The sequence below is a fragment of the Prunus avium genome, chromosome 6 (assembly GCF_965620075.1).
Source record: "Prunus avium chromosome 6, drPruAviu1.hap1.1, whole genome shotgun sequence".
NCBI lineage: Eukaryota > Viridiplantae > Streptophyta > Magnoliopsida > Rosales > Rosaceae > Prunus > Prunus avium.
This window is the reverse complement of record NC_142289.1, coordinates 3,459,506-3,482,946: the sequence shown is the minus strand read 5'-3', so window position 1 is coordinate 3,482,946 and position 23,441 is coordinate 3,459,506. Positions and strand designations below refer to the sequence as shown.

Here is a 23,441-nt window from a genome sequence, read left to right as displayed (position 1 = left end):
AGACATTATCCGGCGTTAGGTTTGTCTGATAAAAAATTGGGTAGAATTTATCTGGGATTTGGACCTTTTATGGTTTATTTCTTTCTGTTATGCGAAAAGGTAATATATATTTATAACAAAAAGTAATTGATCAATGTGAAGCAAAACCAGCTTGTGAAAATGTGGGTGCCGTTATGCAAAAGGTGCCTAAATCAATAGCTTTTACAATTTGTTACTTTCCTGCCCTTTTAAAACTGTGTGTGAGTTAGCTCAGTTAACCTGGCTATTGAGTTCGTTCTCTTACATTCAGGTTGGAGTTTCTTTTGATAAATTATATTAATTTAAACTATCATTGGTATAAATAAAATAAAATAAAAGAGAACCGAAGAGCTTTTTAACAATTTTGTATGAGGTAGTTACGAGTATTTATCCTTGCAACGGAAGTCTTGTGTTCAATTATTTATCTTATGTATTAAAAAAATGCTAAAAATAGAGGAAATTTAAAAGAAAGTTTGAATGGTCAAAAAAGCAAGCCACAGGCTTCTTATTTATGAGATTTTATATTTCTTATTTAAAAAACTGTATTAATATTTAATTTAAATAAATTATTAATAACTTGCAACATATTGAGCCAATAAGAAAGGGTCCTTCTTTGACTGTCCCCAGCGCATCACAGCACCACCACACAAAAAAAGCAAAAATAAACAAAACACACAAACACACAAATCCAAAAGAGGAAACAGACCTAGATCCTCTCTGATCATGGATCTACGCCTCTGATTCTACAAGACGGGCTTAGTTTTTCAGATGATCCCGCCTTGAGCTTCGCCAATTATTGCTTCATCGGTACAATTTTCTTACTCTGAGTATCCCCTATAAAGCTCCTTTTTTGGGTTTTTTCTGTGATATATTTGGTGGTTTTTGTTGGTTTCGTTTTGGGTATTTGGATCGGCTTGTTTTGGTATTCAGGATTAATTGTCTGAACTCCCATTTTCTCTTTTATTTTTTTAATTTAAAAATAAATAAATGTTTTTTTGTGTGTGTGGTAGGGAGAGAATAATTATGACTGGATTTTCAGGTAGTTCATTGGTTTTTCTTGTGTGAATTTTGGGTTGTATTGTTTGGCTTTAATTGTTGGATCTCGGGTTTCATGTTAATATGTTTATGGGTATGTATAGAAGGTCAAAAACTTGCCTTTTTATTTGCTTCATCTCATTTGTGGGGTTCATTTTTAGTTCTTTTTTGTGCTGTACATAAAATTTCCGTTGTGGCCTTTGGTTTACAAATTTTGATTTCTTCCTGTATTTATCTATTTTCCGGTCAATATGAGTTTAGTTTTCAGCAAAGCTGAGTTGATCGGCTACAAATTTCCTGTTTTCTATATTTCATAAAACTTTACGTAGCTCTTAGTATGGATTGTGGATAATGGGTAAAGAAATGCTACTGAGATTGTACATATTGCAGTTTCATAGTCGAAATTTTAATTTTCACTGCTTAATTGATTGCAGTAGGTTGATGGTTGGTTTAATCAGGGAAAAACAATAAAGAGAGCATAAAAGGTTTGCAACGAATGGCTTCAGTGGGTGTAGCACCTACTTCAGGTCTGAGAGAACCCAGTGGTCATGCTGTTGGTGTGGATAAGTTGCCAGAGGAGATGAATGACATGAAAATTAGGGATGACAAAGTATGTAAGCCATTGGTTAAGTGTTTATCAGTCTTTTCTCCTTGCAGTTTATTTTTTATTTTTTGGATTATTAAGTGTCTGCTATTGAATAGTCATGGTCTGCCTCACTGCAGGAAATGGAAGCCACAGTCGTTGATGGTAACGGAACAGAGACAGGCCATATAATTGTGACAACTATTGGTGGTAGAAATGGCCAGCCAAAGCAGGTATATTGTTTCTCCTGTGCACATTAGTCTCCAGTTGATGTAGACACTGATATTTTCTTTCCCCAGTTTATTTAATTGCAACTCTAACGGAGTGTTGTATCTTTTGTAATATTAGACAATTAGTTACATGGCTGAGCGTGTTGTCGGGCATGGATCATTTGGAGTTGTGTTCCAAGTAAGATTCTAGTCTTTTGCTTTACAATTCATTGTTGAAAATGTACGGCCCTTCAAATCAGTAGCAGTTTTCCTGTTGTGGAATTCTAATTTTTTTATGTGTACAGGCAAAGTGCTTAGAGACTGGTGAAACTGTGGCCATAAAGAAGGTTCTGCAAGACAAGAGGTACAAGAACCGTGAGCTGCAAACCATGCGTCTTCTTGACCACCCAAATGTTGTTTCTTTGAAGCATTGCTTCTTTTCAACGACTGAAAAGGATGAACTTTATCTTAACCTGGTACTTGAGTATGTTCCTGAAACGGTTCATCGTGTAATTAAACACTATAACAAGTTGAACCAACGGATGCCTCTGATATATGTTAAACTCTACACATACCAGGTATGATGTCAATGAAAGAATTTCATGTGTGCCTTTTCTTTTTTCCTTTGTGTAAGTTGCATTTGAAGTGAAGAATATGGTGATGTTTTCTTTGTTTCAACATTTTTTCCTTTTTAGAAGACAATTTACATCAATTGAACAGTATGTTGTATACTTTAAATATAGATTAAGAATTCAACTGTTAGACTAAGTTCTTACTCCATGAGTCCAAGGCTTAGGCTAATTGAGTCTTAGAATTGTGCCTCAAAGCATGTTGTTTGTTCCCTGCCCTTGAGGGTTTATGTTTTGGATAGCTGAGATTTGCCTCATTTCATCCATATTTGGCAGATCTTTAGGGCGTTATCCTACATTCACCGCTGCATTGGAGTGTGTCATCGGGACATTAAGCCACAAAATCTTCTGGTATGTACTTTGATTCTCTTATCCCTATATGCCTATTAATTTGTAGTTAACCATATAGTTGTGTGCAGCACTGCCTTCCTGTGTGTGTGTGTGTGTGTGTGTGTGTGTGTGTGTGTGGAGGGATGGGAGTGGTTATGGAGTAAATAAAACAGCAAAGGTTTGAAATTTGGTTCATATTATTTGCAGGTGAATCCGCATACCCACCAAGTAAAATTGTGTGACTTTGGTAGTGCAAAAGTTTTGGTATGCTTTGTTTTTTTGTTGTCCTTTTCTTCCAATTATACTCATATTGGCTTTTGCTTCATTGGCGTATATTCTTATACTGTATTGTTATTGAGCAGGTAAAAGGAGAGCCAAATATATCTTATATCTGCTCTAGATACTATAGAGCACCAGAACTCATATTTGGAGCAACTGAGTATACTACAGCTATTGATGTCTGGTCTGTTGGATGTGTTCTTGCTGAGCTATTGCTTGGACAGGTACATGCTTTGCTCTGCTCTATTGCATTTTCTGAAATATATGTTTTGTACAATTCTAATAGAAAGGAATTTTCTATTGCATCAGCCTCTGTTTCCCGGTGAGAGTGGAGTTGACCAGCTTGTGGAGATTATCAAGGTAATTTTAACATCTTTATCAGTTCAGTATAAGTTCCATATTTAATCTTAGATATCAATGAATAGGGATAAAAGGATTGTTTAGATGCTTGCGTTGGACAGGCATTACTCTCTGTACTTGGTGAAAATATGGCATCTTGGACTTCAATCTTTTATCGTGTGGTGATTCACTTCTCACGTTTTCTCTTGGTAGGTTTTGGGCACTCCAACAAGGGAGGAAATCAAATGCATGAATCCTAACTATACGGAGTTCAAGTTCCCTCAAATCAAAGCTCACCCGTGGCACAAGGTATTATGAAGGAATATATTAATGTATCATTTTATATTTCTTAAACCAGACATCATATTTATATCTGTTATTCCCTTAGATATTCCACAAGCGTATGCCTCCAGAAGCTGTTGATCTGGTTTCAAGACTGCTGCAATACTCTCCTAACTTGCGGTGCACAGCTGTGAGTACAGGAGTTTTTTAATGTCCGCATTGTTCATTCTTTCCAATTTTCCCCTTTTTTTCTTTTTACAAAACTCCATTAAGAAAATTTCATTATGTGCTAGTAATAGAAAATTCAGTTAATTTTTTTTATTCCCATTATCTTTATTTTGTTAATTTTTCAACCATGTTTCTGTTTCTAATGCAGCTGGATGCCTTGATCCACCCCTTTTTTGATGAGCTTCGTGACCTGAACACCCGCCTGCCGAATGGACGTTTCCTTCCACCTTTATTTAACTTTAAATCTCATGGTATGATGTTGTTCTGAGAGACAATTTCTTTTTTCTTCCGCTAAGCTTTGTATCAAAGTTCTTACTCTTGGTCTATCAATCAGAATTAAAGGGGGTTCCTGTGGAGATATTGATGAAATTGATCCCAGAGCATGCGAGAAAGCAAGTCCCGTTCTTGGCATCTGATTAGTTTGTGAGATGTGAGAAACCTCAAGTGTGGTCCCATATGGAAGCTATGTGTTCACCTGGCCTGCTATTTGTCTCCATTATATTTAATGTACCTCAATGTATGACCTTGTTTTGTAATATCAGATTTAGATGTATTCTATTGAATCTTGTATTGTCCAAACCTCAATGGGTATTATGATTGCCTTATCCCTGTATCCCCAGATTGTAACATCACATAGAAGACAAACAGCAGCATTTATCTAAATGTTTAGTATTTGTATTTCTAGAAGACAGACCAATGTTCTCTGGTTTCGTATTTCCAATGTAATCTAGTTGTTTGGCAGATAGTTTATTGAAGGCTACTTCCTCTCATTGTAGTAGGAAAAAAGCAATTCCCATGGATTCTAAGTTGAAATCATGTGTCAACCTCAGCCTATGCTATATTTGGACAATACTGTCATAGTGATGGATATCTCTCAACAATAAACCTTCCAATCCAAGTATTGGTTTTCTTGATTCCATCTAAGTGATGAGCCGGAATTTGCGACAAGATGGCTTATATAGACATCCAAGTGGGTAATGCCAATGAAGCCTTTGCATCACGGAAGAAAAATCCACTTCCCCCTCCTTGAATATCGCTTGAACAAAAAAAAAACTATAAATTTAACTGAACTTTTTTGTTTTTGTTTTTGTTTTTCTGTTTCTAGGTCACCAATTAAAAACAAAGAAAGCTTCAATATTTCATATTAATTTTGTGTTTTTTATCTCTACCATTTAAAGCAAGCAGGATTTCTTCTAAGGAAAAAATAAAGTTTACTGAATCACTGATAACAGTTGACAGTTAAAACTGAAGAACTCTGTGTACCAAAAAGAAAATTTTTCTGTCAGCCGAAAGGCCCAAAACCTATAAATAGTTAGAAACCTCGAATTCGATAGAAAGAGAGAGAGAGAGAGAGAGAGTTGCAATGCCGTTGGGGAAGTATTACTGCGAATACTGTGACAAGGAATTCCAAGACACCCCATCTGCGAGGCGACGCCATCTTCAAGGTCTCCAACACCTCAGAGCCAAAGCTCAATGGTACGACTCCTTCAAAGGTACATAAATACAACCATTATCTTCTGCTTTTGAGCTTTTCTTTAAGTCATTTTCCTTTGCTTTCTCAGCTACCAAGCATCCCTCTATGCATTTCTATGTATAATCACAACTTTGTTTGCCGTTGATTGCAGATCCCAGTCATGCTTATACGGAGAGCTTGACAAAAGGGGTTTGCAACCGCTTTGTCAAAACGGTATTGCTTTCTCCTTATCGCATTTTCATTGATTACCCAAGTGATTTCACTACTTCTACTATAATGGGTTGGATCCAGATTTTGATTTTTTCTTTAATCAACCCAATTAATTTGTTCAGGTGTTGACTCTGTTGAATAATGTGTTGGAGGCAGAGTTTGCTTTGATACTTGGTTTTTAATTGATTTTGGCTTTGGATTTATATGTTTTGGTTTCTTGTTTGTTGTCAATTTCTTTTTCTTTGGCATGGATTGTAGGGATTTTGCCCATATGGAGATTCTTGTAGATATCTTCATCCCAAGAACAATCAGCAGAATATGGTTACTCAAGGGGCACCAGGTAAAGATACCTGAAATTGAAAACAATGCCCCTTTTCTTACTGTGAGGGAGAAGGAATTAAATATGTTTTCAGTATCTAATTCAAGAGTTGGAATGTGTTGACAGGTTTGAGTGATAATAATCAGTCTTCAACTTTTCAAGAGAACCAGTTGGTAGGGGGCAGCTCTTTGCCAGGTAACTTCAAATGATATGTTGCTTTAGACTTGAGACAGTCGGTAGGTGACCATTGCTGTCTTCGTTTTTGTTTTTAACAGAATTTATTTCTTCATTTTGATTCACAGATGTGGTGGTCAGAGATAGCATGGGAATGTCATGGGGCAATCTACCTCCATCTCTAATGCCTCCTCCAGAGAGTGGATATCCGCCGCTTCCTTTTGTGGACTGGGGATAAGTCCTCTATGTCTTTCAGACGCCATTTATCTAGTGCTCGTGCTACCGATACAGATCCTTATCTAGTTCCTGATTTCTTTCGTTTGATCTAGTTGACATGTAACATGTTACTAGTAAAGTTGTATGATGAGATATGGATTGTCATCAAGGCTTGTAGGCTTGTAGCTTGTGGTTTATAGTATTGACTAAAACATTTCCTTCATATAATTCTTCTACTAAAGAGAATGTGTTGTGTCTTGTGCTCTAAAGTTCATTTTTTCACTCACATGGATGGCAAGCTGCTTGTTTTGTCTGAATTGTCCGACTGTTTATGCTCTAAACTTTTGGAATGCCAAATAATATTTAGAGAATGCTAAACCCTAAACCCTAAACTCTCCTTTTCTCACCCTGCTATTTGTTGTGCTTGTACTGTTTGCCATATTTTTGTTTCAAAATAAACACTATGGTTCCACAAAACACAAACATTTGCACATAGCATCTCGAAAATCAAATTGGTCACGGACACTATATTATGCACCCAAAAAATTGCCACTACCTTTGACGCTGGCCAGCTACCCTAAGAGTCAATCTTCTAAAAAATCAAAGTCTCCAGAACCACATTTCCCTATTGGGTTCCCTGAGAATCATTCCAAGATGCAGGTTTACAATGTGTTGTCATTTGTTGCTGTGGGAAATGGTGTCAAAGACGACACTCAAGCCTTCAAGAACACTTGGAACGCTGGTTGCCAAGATCGAATCAGTACTTCATCTGCTGTACAACACATGTGTTTCTTGTTCCTTAGAAATTTCGTTCATGATACAACTCATCATTTTCACAGGGCCTTAAGTCCAAGCTTGTCTTTCAGGTAATTAATTATATTAATGTTGGTACATGCATTAAATTAATTATCATGTCACTAGTTATTTAAATGTATAAATATATGTGTGTGTGAGCGCTCATAATTTCAAATAATTTTGGATGATTTTATTTGCACCCCATTATTCTCTTTTCACTCTATACTAATTTTAAACATGAATAACATATTTTACTTTTGTACATAATTACGGTTAAGGACAAAAAAACATTTAAAATAAAAATTAAATTTGCTCACTACACCCTACATACGTTCCTGCAACCCTAGTTAGACTTTTTTCTCAAATCATCATGTTCCTACAACCCTAACAAGGTTTATACGCTTATATTGGTGAAAACATATCTAGTATTTATTCATGAAGGCTGAGATTGAAGTTAGGGAGGCTTCAAATGAGGTATGAGTTTATTTTTTTGGCATTTTTCAAGTTTAGGGTTGCATGGTGGTCGTTGGTTACGTGCAGCACACTAATATTGAACGTGATAGGAAAATTCGGTGGCAAGCCACTGAAACATTGAACCTATTTCAGTTGTGTTTGACTGACCGTTAACTTAAGAAGCAGTGGAGATCTACCATAATGTGGAAAGGGTTTCGATGACGTATGACGAACTTTTACCTATCATTCAGTGGCGACGAACCGAATTATATTTGTTTTTTCAGTAACTTATTATCAACCACAAATTTAATGCAAGCTATTTTGACCTTACTCCAATTGAAGGAACAAAAACATGGTGACACCACTATTGAAGGCAATAATGTTGGAACATAATATGTAATGGACTATAGTAATTAATTCACAACTTATTTGATAATCATCTTGAGTATCCTTTTTTTTTTTTTTTTTTTTTTCCTGAAATCCTTTTTAATATAATTAACGTGGCATTAATGTTTCAAATTTTTACTTCAAATAACATGAGTTTAATGTGTAGATATTCAAAGGTAGAGATGCATTAATTAGATGGGCTCGTGCACAAAGAAAAATGAATAATATCCTAATTGTAATTACAAGGTCTGATTCTGGAGGTGAAGACAAGAGGAGACCTCGAATAATACTTGTTTGTGAGAGAAGTGGTAAATATAGGTCTTGCAAGTCTAGTGAGACAACTAGTGAAATGTTGGATGCAAATGGTGATACGAAAAAGTGTTCTAGGGACACTAGTACCAAGAAATATGGATGCCAATTCTTGTTAAAAGGTGTCAATATTGGTGATGAGGATGATTGGAAGTAGGAAGTGGTTTGCGGAGTACATAACCATGTTGTTTCGAAATATCTTTAAAGTCATTCATTTGTGGGGCGACTTTTTGAAGAGTAGACTACTACTGAAAAACATAAACGAATTGGTAGACTACCACTGAAAAACATAAACGAATTCGGTAGTCTATTATTGAAAAACGGAAACCAATTCGGTGGACTGCTACTGAAACAATGTAACGATTTTAGTGGTAACCCACCAAAAGTAACAGCTATTTTCGTAAGACCAAGTTCTAACTATACATCCATTTTGCGATAGGGTGAGTTTGCGATGGGGTGGGGTTTGCGATAGGATGAGATTGCCTGATGGGTTTGAAATGGGATGGGGTTTGCGATGAGGTGTTTTTGCAATGAGATGGGGTTTGCAATGGGGTATGTTTGCAATGGGATGGAGTTTGCGATGAGGTGGGGTTTGCTATGGGATGGGATATACGGTTTAGCTTGATGGGGTTTACACAGAAAAAGTTTGGGATGGGGTTAATGAGGGCAATTTAGGAAGAAATATGGGGTTGGGGTGTAAAGAGTATTTTTAAATTTCACTAAAATTTAATGGGGTGTAAAGAGAATGTGGGGTGAAAAGAACAAATAATGAGGTGCAAATAAAATCACCCTATAATTTGATGGATGAGATTAGATTGATGGAACACTTATGCCTCTGGATGGACCCAAATAATGGCCCCAAAACACTAACAAGCAAGACTGGCTGCTCTTCAAAGGAGTCAATGGAATGCTAAGGAAAAGTCGAAAGACGGTGTTGTCGTTGAATTTGAATATATCTTTGTATCACAAGCTAGAGATGATATCATAGAGAAATGGAGGAAAGATTACCATAGACGAAGAGGGTGGTTGGGTTGGGTCGGGTTGTGCTAAAAGAGAAAGAGAATGAGTCTCTCTAAACTCGGTTTAGGATATTGTGAACAATGATATCTCCATCCATATTTAAGAAGGGAAAGAGTGGAGAAAGCGGGGAAGATATGTGGGCCCCCTTTGGCTCTATCCAAGAGATTCTAAAGCACAAGAAATTGACAAGCTCAAAGCCCAAAGCCAAAATTCCAAAAGAGACCACTTATTTAACGTGAAGTTATAGTAAAGGGTTATAGCAGATATAGGCTTAGCCAAGTTGGCTAGAACGGATGTATTTCCCACTCTGCACCTAAGCTCGAATACCCCTCCCTTTAATTTATATTATATTAAAGTAGAATAGCATTTGTATATTAAAAAAAAACATAAATAAATAGTAAGGGGTTATATTGAGAAGTGATTATACAGTCGTACTGTAATACGCTCACAGATCGATGTGTTATAATATAAGTGGATTTTTATTAATTCTATTTCCTATGGTTAACTGGTGATTTGCTCCTTCAACTTGTACATAACTTTCAATTTACCCCATATCCTTTTTTTCTTTATAGAAAATTAAGGATATAAAGTTCTTTTTTTCTCCAATTTCCCCCTTACCGTCTAAATCCTCAACATTTCATCCAATTTTCAATTAAATCATTTTTAAAAATGATTTTTTTGGAAAAAAAATTAAAGAAAAAGTGGAAAATTGACAACAACAAAAAAAAGAAGAAGAAAAAGACACTAAAGAAAAAAAAATCCAGAGAACCCAGCCCCATCTCCCCTCTCGGTTTCTTTCTCCCCCCAATTCTCCCAATTCTCCCATGACTACCCCCTTAACCCTACCACCACTCCCCCACAAACCCAGAAACCCCTTTTGGTTTTTCACCCCACCCACGCCCCCCCCCCCCCCCCCCCGGTGGCTCTAACCCCAAACTCTAGTCCCTACCCACCAACCCCATCCTTGCCGACCACTCACTCGCCATCCTTCCAGCCATTGCCAAATGACGACCCCCATCCCTAAGCGAGCCTGCAAAAAGAGAGAGAGAGAGAGAGAGAGAGAGAGAGAGAGAGAGAGAGTATTTCAAATTTCTATTTTTTATTTATTTTTAATGTACAAAATGACCATTTTGCCCTCATTTTTAACGGCAAATTGGATGAAATGTTGCGGATTTAGACGAAAGAGGAAAATTGTCCAAAAAAAGAAGTTCATATCCTTAATTTTCTAATAAAAAAGGATAAGGAGTAAATTAAAAGTTAGGTACAAGTTCAGGGGGCAAATCACCAGTTAACCCTATTTCCTAAAAGGGAAAATATCAACCATGTCGTCCACTCATATTATAACACGAATATGTGTACAAGTTATTTCATGTGACCGTACTACAATATCATTATATATTTCTCTATGATGAGAGCTTACAGTTGGGGGTTCTTCATGGATGTCCGGTTAATGAAAATGTTACAATTGGACGGCTAAAATGAACCCCTCAACATAACCCCCTCGCTATAAAAGGTCTCGCTTGCATATGGCCACCGTATTGGGCTCAGCAGCTTAGGTCGCAACCGAGTTTCAATCACCCAAGAAGCCTAGACCAAGGCCAATATTTTGGGCCCTAACCGATCAACACTCCAGATGCGGCCCAGATGCGGGCCATAGAGTGATCTATGTTCCAAACTTTTTAATAACTAAATATAAATAAATACACATAGAATAAATAAATAACGTTGGAAAGGAAAACAATGCATAGTCCAGGGGGCACCAAAGCAAAATACTATTTAGAGAAGAACAGTCCATAGAAAAATTAAAAAAAAAAAGACCATGAATTCATGGTGCATCCCAGAAGGAAGAATTTGAGTTGCTGTGTATTGTCTGCTACCTTGAGGCTGCATGTTGTTCACTCCTGACTTGTGTGCATTTCTACTTCATCAATGTCTTCTATCTCTGCTTTTTGTGAGAGTGGGTGAGTTGTGCTTGAGCAAAACAAAACTCATGCAGAGAATAAGAACCAAAGCATTACTATGTGCACATGTTTTTTAAACCATGTTCATTAATTCCTGCCCAAATTATAGAGATCCATTGCCTTCCCTTATAATCTTGCCAAAATGTGATATTGTTGAAAAAGAACTCCCAAACGATGCGAAGTCAACTAATACAACTCCCAATCTATGTGGGAGCAAACAAGCTATCCAAATCTAAGCTAGTAAGCTAGAAACCCAAACTAGCTAGCTAGCTATCTAGCTAATCAACTAAAGTAGTGGGAGTTAACCACTACAACTCCCAATCCATGAGAAATCTACGTGTGAGCTACCCAACCTATGGAAGAGCCTTGAAGACAAGAGCTCAAGCTAGGGCCAAATAGCCCAAACTAATCTAAATCAAGTGTGGTGGCCAATAAGCCAATAAGCCAATAAGCTAAGAAGGAGGCCAATTAGCCTACACCAAGCTATGTACTATTCTCCTCCAATGTAATCAAAACACTTTGTTCAACTATTGTCCTTGTTAGACAGCATCCCTGATTTATAGCTAATTGATGTATATACTGTTTATATCTCTCCAATCAACTATATTAATTGTCAATCCCTATAGACTAGGAATTCCTTTATATATATTTCCTATTATAATGTTAGCTTGCTATATATATATTTTCCTCCAACAGTGAGAAGAATAATAATTCAGATTTCACAAACTTACATGGTATCAGAGCAAATTCTTTCCTAGGGTTTTGGGTCTCTATTTTCTCTCTTCTCTTCTCTGGGATCAGCGCCATTCTTCTTTCTTCTTCTCAAGCTTGTCGCACAACACCTAAACGGCCTCGCTCCATCGCTGCCCAACCATTCCAGATTTGTCGCATCAGATTCCAACCACCACAATCACAGCACCCCCCCTTCCTCTGTCTCTAAGATGAGTTCTTCCGCTACTGCCTCTTCAACCGTTGCTGCCATGGCCACATATTCTCTCCCCAACATCACCCACCTTGTGACGGTGAAGCTTAATAATGATAACTATCTTTTGTGGTATCATCAGGTTGAAGCCTTCCTTATTGGACAAGATTTATTCAAATATGTTGATGACACTCATCTATGTCCAGCCACCTCTTCAACCGATTATAATCATTGGATTCGCACAGACAAGACTCTTGTCAGTACACTATCTGCTACTTTGTCATAACCCATTCTTGCTTCTATAGTTGGCTGCAAAACCTCTGCCTCCATGTGGTCTCTTATCTCCAAATACTTCACTCAGAAGTCAACTACCAACTCCTCTCATCTTCGGCGTCGTCTTAATGAGATTTCTCGTGGGACTAGATCTGTCTCAGATTATCTTCAGGAGGCCAAATCGATTTCTGACTAGCTAGCTTCCATAGGAGAACCAGTCTCTAATACAGACTTGGTTAATGCCGTTCTCCGAGGCCTTGGTGATGAGTACGAGATGTTGGTGACAGCTCTTGAGAGCCTAGATACTCTTCCTGATTTCAGTGCTCTACGATCTCGTCTTCTGACTCAAGAGTCCCGTCGTCGACCTACCATTTCCTCTCAGCCGATTGCCTTGCTTGCCTCCCAGGGTGCCTCCCGGCCTTCCTTCTCAAATTATGGTTCACGAAACAATAATAGGCACAGTAATTGGAACCACAGGAATAATGGTCGTCGAAACAACTCTGGTTCTCGTTCCTCGGCTCCTGGTGTTTTGGGTACAGCACGTACTGCCTCTTGTCAGCTCTGCCATGGCTCAAGTCATTTTGCTCCGACATGTCCTATGCTCTCTCAGTTTGCCCGTCCACATGTACCTAACTCCTTGCACACTGCATTCGCTGGATTACAGATTGCAGGACAGCCGCAGACCACTCCTTCACCTGCTCCCACTTCTACCACTCCTTCTCTGCATGACCCTTCTTGGTATCCTGACATAGGTGCCAGCACTCACATGATTGGGAATCCAAGCCTTCTCCAACAATGCCTCCCATACAATGGTCATGATACAGTTCACCTTGGCAATGGAGATCAGATGCCTATTTCATATACGGGTAACATGTCACTCTCCATTGGCTCCAACTCTTTCCAATTAAACAATGTTTATGCGATTCCTTCCATGCGTAAAAATCTTCTGTCTATTGCACAACTCTGTCGTGATAATAATGTTTTGTGTGCCTTTGATTCTCAACACTTTTATATTTTTGATCGCTCTAATGGTTCTCTCCTCTTTCAGGGCCTATGTAAGAACGGTCTCTACAAGCTTCCATCTCTTCCGTCTCGTATTACGTGTTTATCTGCTTCTCTTCAGTCATCATCTATATGGCACAGTCGCTTAGATCATCCTTCTAGTTAAATAATGTCATTTTTAGGCAAAAATCACTTGTTAGGTTCCCAATTTAAATTCCAAAAATCCTTTTGTAAAGGTTGTGCTTTGGGTAAATCCTTTATATATATTTCCTATTATAATGTTAGCTTGCTGTATATATATTTTCCTCCAACAGTGAGAAGAATAATAATTCAGATTTCACAAACTTACAGTCCTATTGTCCTAAACCCCTTCACCTAATAATCTAACAAGTGGTATCAGAGCGTCACTAAACCCCTTTCACACATAAACCAACAATGATATCACAAACACTCATAACAACACCACCTAAATTCCAACTGATATCTTCCTTATAATTCAAATTTCATCATCCAAACGCAACAAATGCACGTCTCAGATGCTCTCCCATTCCACGTATATGAATTTAATTTAGACATCGTTTGCTAAAGATTCATTCACCATTCAATTTTGCAAGAAGGGATTATACTTTCGTACACCAAAATAGGTATATAACATGTTGTTTCCTCGGTACAGCCAAGTTGAAACCAAGAAAGAAAAAATTCTAGGGAATTAAGAAGAGAAGAGCTTTGTGTTCATGTAGCACCTAATCTTGTTTTTGAAGAACACGAGAAGAAATTAAGGAGGTTATTACATTTGAAGTTGGAACTTGAAGGTTGAATTTGGGATGGGAGTGAGATGTGGCCGGCCCACAATATATGGACGCGCCAAAGAATATGCCATAAAACGCAAGTGCAAATAATGAATTATGAAAGTTAACCTAGGATTTGTTTGGTAATGCTTATACCAAACAATACAAGAAAGGCACAGTTGAGGTGAGAATGAAACTAATGCCTAATTCTGTGCCAAGAGAGAAGCCATAACTTAAGAGAGTGAAGCAGAAAATGGAGAGATATAGGCCACGAATCTTGGGACTGAATCACTAAATGGACGCTGTTTGACAAATGACTTTTAAAATCCAAACTGGAAAATAATTTTAAACAAAGCAGAAAAATAAAATAATTCAGGTGTTATAAATAGATACACGTACAATAACATGAGTAATCCTATATGGTGGTGCGACGGTCATACCAAAGAGTTTCTCGTTATTTACGGGTCATTATCTACTCCTATATTGAATTGATATGAAACAAGTGTATTAGTTTGTTTGTACCATATCTGACCCTCCGCTCATACAACGACACGTGGATCTTAGAAGCTTACCCAAGTGCCCAAGGCTCCGAACAATCAGCATCGGCTACCGATGATATTGTCTCAAGTGGGCAAAAGGTCGCTAAAGGCCCAACATAGACTACAATCGGTATCTCCTACCGATTCTGCAGAATCAACCTCGAGGCACCCGCCCGAAATATCTAAAGACTCGTGTCGACCTCATAGGGCCCTCCCACGAGTCCCACATCGAAATTAAGTACTAAGAGCATACAAGATGCCCTCTATAAATAGGCCCCTTCACTGCAATACAGGTAAGACTTTCCAGCTTGACCTTTGTACTAATATATTGTCAACAGCGAGGGCTCTTAGAAAACAATCTTACTTGAGCATCGGAGGGTCTTAGGCTGGTTCCACACCGGTTCCATAGACCTCACGAGCTTCGCTTATCTTCTATTCAGGATCAGCATCCGAGGACAGGAGGAATCTCCATCTAACACTCAATCGATCTGCTAGATCGTCCTCATCACTTGTAAGTTGCACTCATCTCTATCTGTTCAGTTTTAGTGCCAACATAGTTGATTCTCACTTGAGCCATCTTTACTTTCATTTGCCGAGAGCCTCTACAGAGATTCTGCAGTCTTTTTGTTTCAGGGTTATGTTTTGTCTTCTCTGTTTTGCTTCTGTTTGACTTTGAGTTAACTTTTCGTTGAATTGCATCTGACAAATTGGTAAGCTTTCTTTGTTGTTCACAGTTTAATTTGTTCTAATATAAGACCCCAATGAATTCAATCATGTTTTAGTCAAATGCAGCACGTTCTATTGTCAAATGACAGAGACCAAAAACTGCCATGTTTCTGTTTATTTTATTCAATGTCAAAGGCAGGAACTTGGCTTCTACAAAGTGAAGGGAGCTACACTTTTGTTCTATAAATGAGAAATCTCATACCTTCAAATATTTCATGCACCAATAAAGCTTAATCAAGCTAAATCTATAAGCTAATTATAATTAAGCATGATGAAACTCTCTCGTTTTCTCACCCTGCTATTTGTTGTGATTGTAGTGTTTGCCATTTTTTTGTTTCAAAATAAACACTATGGTTCCACAAAACACAAGCATTTGCACATAGCATCTCGAAAATCAAATCGGCCACGGCCACCATATTTATGTACCCAAAAAATTGCCAATACCTTCAACACCGGCTGGCTACCCTAAGAGTCGATCTTATAAAAAATCAAAGTCTCCACCTCCACATTCTCCTGTTGGGTTCCCTGATAATCATTCCAAGATGCAGATTTACAATGTGTTGTCATTTGGTGCTGTGGGAAATGGTGTCAAAGATGACACTCAAGCATTGAAGAACACTTGGAATGCTGCCAAGCTCAAATTAGTACTTCATCTGCTGTGTTTCTTGTTCCTTACAAATTTTCCTTCTTGATACAACCCATCATTTTCACAGGGCCTTGTAAGTCCAGGCTTGTGTTTCAGGTAATTAATTATATTAATCTGATCTCATGGTACAAGTTATTTAAATGTATAAATATATGTGTGTGTGCGTGCTCATAATTTCATGTTAATTTAATGGATGAGATCAGATTGATGGAACTCTTATGCCTCCGGATGGACCCAAACAATGGCCCCCAAACACTAACAAGCAAGACTGGCTGCTCTTCAAAGGAGTCCATGGAATGCTAATGCAAGGAAATGGTCTTATAAATGGGAGAGGGGAGAAATGGTGGGACCTCCCCTGCAAGCCTCACAAGGTAATTAGTACTAATGAATTGCTCATTTAATCTCTTTTTTTCTAATAATTATGTATTTGTGTATTGATGAAAATTACTTATGTGACAATATTGGAACAGGGAGGAATTGGTCCTTGTGATAGCCCATCTGTAAGTGATCATCTAGGTCCTCATAATTTAATTACAACCTTAATTAAGATCATATATATATATATATAAAATGCATGCAGATCATAAGGTTCTCAAAAGGGTCAGATTTGAGTGTACAAGTGCCCACGTGTGAAAGCCCAACGGCCACACGTGCTCCACGTCACCCAATATGTGTTGTCCACGTGTTAGGCTTGAAAATTCGCCACACGTGCGGGTTTGTTCGGTTCATTTTTACACATGATTTTTCATGTGTTAGCCTTGACATTTTATAGCTTTTTACTTCCTTTTTGTGTTTTCTTAGGTTTTACCTTGGTTAGAATGAAAATGAGCTAAAAGTGCATTATTGGTTATAAATTCTGATTTTGTTCATTTTCGTAGGTCAACTTCTTGGCCTGGGATCAACATGCTCTGGTGCTCGGATGAGGTGAAGATCTTCATGAAACTTGTTCCAATGGATGTTAACTACAACATATCCAAATTTGAGCTCCATTGGACAAGTATTGCCTATCCAACCAATCCAGCATGTTACCATAGCTCTGGAAATCCGAAATTGGCCAGCTTTTACCTCAATTGTGTTATCTTGATTCTTCTTGTTACCATAACACTTGGTAACAAGAAATTACTTTGGTTGAGAGATATTATCTGAAACAAAGAGCATCTTGGTGAAGACAATAACAAAAGAGCCCATCATGGCAAGGAGACAAGGCTTAAGGCTTTAACAAAAGTAATTGTTTTATATTAAAAGATATTTTGGAAAGGCTGGAAAGGAGGAGAGAGGAGTGCAAAGAGCATCATCCATTGCAATCAGAATTTTTTTCCACAATTTTGCAGAGATTTTGGAGCTGGAGATGAAGCTTGGAGCTAGGGAGCTCAAGGAGGAAGACAAGGGCAACAAAGCAAGAAGTGGAAGAGATTTCCACCATTGAAGACCTTGAGCTTCCATGTTCACAAAATCTGTAACTTCTTTCTAGTTTTGTTTTGAGTTTGTATTTGAAATAAGTATGAGGAACTAAACTCCATAGCTAGGGCTTAGGTTGAAGCCCTAAACATGATTACCTTATTGTTTTGATGCTTGAGTGTATGAATTTCTAGATATTGTTGATGAATTCCAATTCACCAAATTAATCTATCCTTGATGTGTGTTTTTCCTTGGTTGGCCATCTTTGAAAGCATGCTTCTTGAGATTGTTGGGATTATGTGTATCTTCATGTTTTCCTAAGCAATAAATGGATGGAGTAAGAACCATCCATGTGAATTGGTTTCTTGAATACCTAATGTAAACACCATGCTATTAGGGTTCTTGTGATGTTCATATTCTCTTTGAACTTAATGGGTTTTTCTTGTAATTGAATCAAAGTACTAAGCACACCTAGATTCGATTATAGGGAAGGCACAAGTATTGTAGCACTCGTACTGCACTTTACGTACATTAGAGAGAATCAATGCGTCTTGAGCCACTCGTACTGGTCTTGATTGCGAACATCTTCAACAACACGTTTAGAGTTCATCACTTGAGTATCCATGAACATTGGTAGAATTGTTTAGGGTGGATTCCGAAACCCTAGTGTTTGTTACATCTTGATTCCACTCTTTGATAATTCATCTCTGCCATTCTCATTTAAATTCAAAGTCCATTTACTTTCATGCAATAGAAATAGGTCACTTGAACCAAACCAAACCCCCCCCCCCCCCCAATGTGTGTGTGAGTTGTGTGTTTGTTACATTGTGTGTCTTGTTTACTGAATTCTGTTTATTTGCGTAACTGTCTTGCATTTTCTGTGCTGAATCCAACCGTATAAAGAACGTGAATTTTGGACGTACGGTTGGAAAGTTATAGGCAAAACACTGGACAGAGGTCGAAACTGGAAAAACAGAGAAACGAATCTGCCCAAAAACGACCGGTCGTTACTGTTCAGGCGACCGGTCGCACATGAATCTGTCCAAAAACGACCGGTCGTCACTGTTCATTTTCACTGTTCACGGCACTGTTCACAGGTGATAAAAGGGTGATAGAAAGTGCTGTTTCTGTTTTTCTTTGGTTTCTTGTGTTGTTTCATTTCTTTTACATTTCTTTACTCTTTTTTTAGTTTCCAATTTGCATTTGTGCATTTGTGGTGTGTTAAATTAGTGTTCTTTACGTACTCAAATTAGAACTTATAGGAAGCCGACAAGTTCTTCGTGGGATCGACCCCGTCCTTACATAATCTATACTTCATTAGATTCGTGCACTTGCGGGTATTTTTAATTGGTTGTTTGCACATTAATTTGTGTCCTTTTAGGAATGCAACAGGGGGCGTGTGAGAATGTGAAGGTAAAGGTCCCACATTGGAAAGTTGAGAAACCTAGCAAGGGCTTATAAAGAGTTGGGTTACTCCCCCCCCCCCCCCCCCATTGCCAATTGGTTTTGGGGTGGAACCTCAACTTCCTTCATGGTATCAGAGCGGGTTAGCCCACGTGTGAAAGCCCAACGGCCACACGTGCTCCACGTCACCCAATATGTGTTGTTCACGTGTTAGACTTGAAAATTCGCCACACGTGCTGGGGCGTGTGAGAATGTTAAGGTAAAGAGTCCCACATTGGAAAGTTGAGAAACATAACAAGGGCTTATAAGGAGTTGGGTTACTCCCCAGAAAGGATTAGCATAAAAGCACCTAGTGACAATCCTAACACGGATGGAATTCACATAGAGAACAACCAACATCAAAATACACTGTTCTACCATTTCCACTGGTAATATTTAATATAACTTGATTAATTATCTATATATATAAAGCAAAAGGCAGAGAATGGTGAAACCTTCAAAATACCAGAAAATGCCCTTGATTAATGTAAACATTAAGAATGAAAATTATTAATTAAATGAGGATAATATGGTAAATTCACACTTTTCCATATGTAAAAAAATTAAAATTAAAAGAAAAAAACCTCTCGCAGGCGCGGAAGCGCGTGCAGAGAGGCTAGTCTTATCAAAATACAATTAATTATCTGAAGAGCTAGCTCATTCTTCTCTACCTCAATTTCATGCAGGCGATGATTGCGTCTCAATTGGGAATGGTTGCTATAATGTGGATATAAGATACATGGTGTGTGGTCCGAGTCATGGGATAAGGTACATATCGAGAATTAGAGCATTTAACTCAAAATCAGTACTTACTACTTAGAGCAATTCCAGCGCCTCCGGGCAGGAGGGGGGGGGGGGGGGGGGCTAGGCCCAAAAAGGGCTTCCAGCGGACAAATGCTGCCAAAGCTGTTGGTGGGCTCCACAAGCCTGGGCTGGCCCTCAGGCAAAACCAGCCCTTGCTTTGCTGACGTCAGCAACCCAAAAAAATTTTAAAAAATCTTTTTTTAAAAAAAAAAAACTAAAAATTTTAGAATTTTTTAAAAATAAACACTTAGTCATATTTTTCACTTCCCACACCAAAACTCTATACAAATTCCTCTCCTCATATCTCATGTGAATAGTGGTTGCCATGGCAATGGGTGGAAACACCACAAGCCTTTTGCAAGGGCTGCCACTATTCATGTGAATAGTAATAGCCCTTGCCTCCTCTTGCCCTTTGCCATGGCAAATGAGTGGAAGTGCTATTAGAAATGAATAAAGAGGCTCGTGAGACCTTACTTTGATGCACATGGGATACTCTCAACATCGTGTTTTTTATATTTACATTTGGATATTTATCATGTACCAAAAACTAATAATTAACCTAAGCCAAATGCATAGAAGCAAAGGACCCACTAGTGTAGTAGTTTGAAGTATTTATTCCCTCAGGCAAGGTCCTGGGTTCGAGTCCTAGCATCCTTGTAGTGTGTGTGAGTTTAGTATACTATCGCCTCTCTCTCAATAGGAAAGGTCCTAAAAAAAAAAAGAGACATAGAAAAGCTTGACATGTTTGATAACTGGTATTTATTTCTTAAAACTTTCCTATATACTTTTGTTATCTTTGCAGCATAGATAGTCTTGGCAAAGGCAACTCAAAAGCCTGTGTTACAAACATCACAGTGAGTGACTCAACCATCAAGAATTCAGACAACGGCGTTCGGATCAAAACTTGTCAAGGCGGCTCCGGCAGTGTATCTGAAGTAACCTTCAAGGACATTCACATGGACATAGTTCTAAATCCTATTATCATAGACCAGTTTTACTGCCTCAGCAAAAAATGCCCTAACCAAACTTCAGCACTAATGATAAATAGTGTTCACTTCTCAAACATTAAGGGTACATATGACAGTCGAAAGCCTCCTATGCATCTTGCTTGCAGCGACTCAATGCCATGCAAAAATCTCACCCTTTCGGGCATAGACTAGGTTCCTGCTCAGGGAGGGGCTTATTTGGATCCATTCTGCTGGAAAGATTTTGGCCCTAAGGACACATTTTCCACTCGACAAGTTCCATGCTTGATGAAGGGTTACCCCAAAATGTTGCAACATGACGTTGATAGATCATGTTTTTAAAATTTAGGTTACTCGAAAAATAGTATCTCTCCAATAAAATTCTTTTGGACCATATCTCTAATAGAAGCGTAGAGGCGGAATATCCACCTTTATTAGTGATGTGGTAAACAAAAGTGATTCGTGTAACATTACTCATTTATCTTCCAACCATTTTTCAGTAACTTTGAAAGTGGTTCATGTAGCATTACTCGGTAACTTTAAGATGCGTCTCTAATGAGAAAAGTGGTCTTTGGTTTTCTTATTACTTTGATTTGCCGGCCCATTTCAGAACTCGATGATATTATTATACGACATCTTTATTTAGTTTTGTGAAAATATAAATTATACATTAATTATTTATGATGACAAAATTATGCCTATTAGCATCACTTGTTTGTGAGCACAGAATTTTGGCTGTCCTTACCCTTTTTGTTCTTTTCTTTCTTAGCTACCCTGTAAATTCTGTGATTCTTTCATGAAGTCTTAGCCTATAACATGGCTGCATGGGTGAGACTGCAATTGTTTACGTTCCCTGTGATTGATAGAGATTGGAAACTGTTAAATCCGAGCTAGACTGCAGTTTATGTTAATTACCTGTTTAATTATACAATTTAAGTAATTACACATTTGATGTCAAACAGACAGAACCAGGCTTCTACCTATTGAAAAGGTTACTCAAGAACAGTAAAAAATTGAAGGAGCTTTTCCTATAAATAGGCAAATCTTATGTTTTGGTTCTATTCAAAATCAAGCTTAAGCTAAAAGATATGAAATTCTCTCAGATCTTTGTCCCCTCTTCATTTGTCTTGTCAGTTCTTATAATTCTTGCCATTCAAAATACAGTTCATGCAGCTAAAGTACACTTTCACAAGCTATCTAGAAAATCAAAATCACACCCACATTCATCAAAATCACCCCCATCACATTCATCAAAGTCAGAATCACATAAATCAAAATCAGCATCACATAATTCATCAAAATCAGCACCACATTCTCTTCCACCTGGTGTGGTTGCTCGTGATGCCAAGGTCTACAGCGTACGGGCATTTGGTGCCGCAGGGGACAGTGTCACTGACGACACACAAGCATTCAATAAGGCTTGGGACGCCACTTGCCAGGCCGAAAGATCCTCTGTAGTTTTTCTCTTGTTCCTGATAAATATTCCTTCCTTACACAGAGTATCCTATTCAAAGGGCCTTGTAAATCTTCTCTACTGTTTCAGGTAATTATGTGACATTATGTTATAATCACAACTCGAAATTCGATTTTTGAAGAAAATGAAAGGCGATTGCATGCGTGCATTTGAATGATCAGAAACTGTTGTAATCTTCTGTTTTGTACTTTTTCATAATGCAGGCCTTAAGATTTTTGAAAAGGTCTAACTTGAAAGTACAAGGAATCAGTGTTCAGAGCAGCCCCAAGTTTCATGTCTGCTTTGATGATTGTCAAAATGTCCAATTAGAGTATCAGCATAAACTCACCGGGTACACGGATGGAATTCACAAGAGGCTTCCAACAATGTGGAAATACACCATTCAAGAATTTCAGCTGGTAACTAATTCTACAAGATCTTATTAATTCTTCATTAATTAATTACCATTAAGCAAAGCTGATTAGTTCTCAACAAATGAACTTCTATGCAGGGGATGATTGCATATCATTAGGTGATGGTAGGCATGATGTGGACATAATGAATGTAACTTGTGGTCCAAGTCATGGAATAAGGTACCTCTTAATTTAATAAGGCTTCTATTCTAGTAATTAAAAGATTAATTAAGATTTAAGACCAAAACTTAGTGGCTCATATGATTATTCTCTTCTTGGTTTGCAGCATTGGTAGTTTGGGAAGAGACAAATCTGAAGCCTGCGTGAAGAACATCACAGTGAGAGACTCAGAGATCAAGCAATCTGATAATGGCCTTAGGATCAAAACATGGCAAGGTGGATCAGGAGCTGTGTCCAAAATAACCTTCAACAACATAGAAATGGACAAAGTCAGAAACCCAATTATCATCAACCAATACTATTGCCTCAAAGACCATTGCCCCAATCAAACTGCTGCCCTCATGATTTATGATGTTTCATACACAAACATACATGGCACATACAATGTGAAAAACCCACCTGTGCATCTTGCTTGTAGTGACTCAGTTCCATGTACAAACATCACACTTTCTCAGGTTCAACTGCACCCAGCAGCTGCTCAGGGAGATGGTGAGTTGGACTTGGACCCCCCATTTTGCTGGAAGGCTTACGGGATCATCGAAACACATGTCACGCCGCCACTGAGGTCCTATTTGATGGGTGAACTTCCTAAAAATAAATTTGTTCTTCAACAGGATTCTAATAACCGGTGTTGACGAT

The 23,441-nt window shown here is 38.1% G+C and overlaps 2 protein-coding genes and 2 pseudogenes across 4 annotated transcripts; all 4 read left to right on the top strand.

The window, feature by feature from the left end:
• Positions 1 to 639: 639 nt before the first annotated feature.
• On the top strand, positions 640 to 4,673 carry LOC110770593 (shaggy-related kinase 11). 3 transcript variants are annotated; one of them, XM_021974766.2, is made up of 13 exons: positions 640 to 825; positions 1,512 to 1,663; positions 1,777 to 1,869; positions 1,985 to 2,044; positions 2,151 to 2,423; positions 2,751 to 2,825; positions 3,012 to 3,068; positions 3,167 to 3,307; positions 3,393 to 3,443; positions 3,636 to 3,731; positions 3,811 to 3,894; positions 4,081 to 4,183; positions 4,267 to 4,673. In XM_021974766.2, exons 2-13 carry the CDS (start codon positions 1,550 to 1,552, stop codon positions 4,350 to 4,352), a joined length of 1,233 nt encoding a protein of 410 aa, XP_021830458.1. In that variant the 5' UTR covers positions 640 to 825; positions 1,512 to 1,549; the 3' UTR covers positions 4,353 to 4,673. The 3 variants fall into 3 exon arrangements, with proteins under 3 accessions (XP_021830458.1, XP_021830456.1, XP_021830455.1); XM_021974764.2 differs by having other exon boundaries at positions 1,491 to 1,663; XM_021974763.2 differs by having other exon boundaries at positions 1,488 to 1,663.
• Positions 4,674 to 5,228: 555 nt separating this feature from the next.
• On the top strand, positions 5,229 to 6,566 carry LOC110770600 (C2H2 and C2HC zinc fingers superfamily protein). Its single transcript, XM_021974774.2, has 5 exons — positions 5,229 to 5,425; positions 5,558 to 5,619; positions 5,875 to 5,956; positions 6,062 to 6,130; positions 6,238 to 6,566. Exons 1-5 carry the CDS (start codon positions 5,296 to 5,298, stop codon positions 6,345 to 6,347), a joined length of 453 nt encoding a protein of 150 aa, XP_021830466.1. The 5' UTR covers positions 5,229 to 5,295; the 3' UTR covers positions 6,348 to 6,566.
• Positions 6,567 to 16,042: 9,476 nt separating this feature from the next.
• On the top strand, positions 16,043 to 23,437 carry LOC110745282 (polygalacturonase At1g48100-like; annotated as a pseudogene).
• On the top strand, positions 19,143 to 21,098 carry LOC110745283 (polygalacturonase At1g48100-like; annotated as a pseudogene).
• Positions 23,438 to 23,441: the final 4 nt, after the last annotated feature.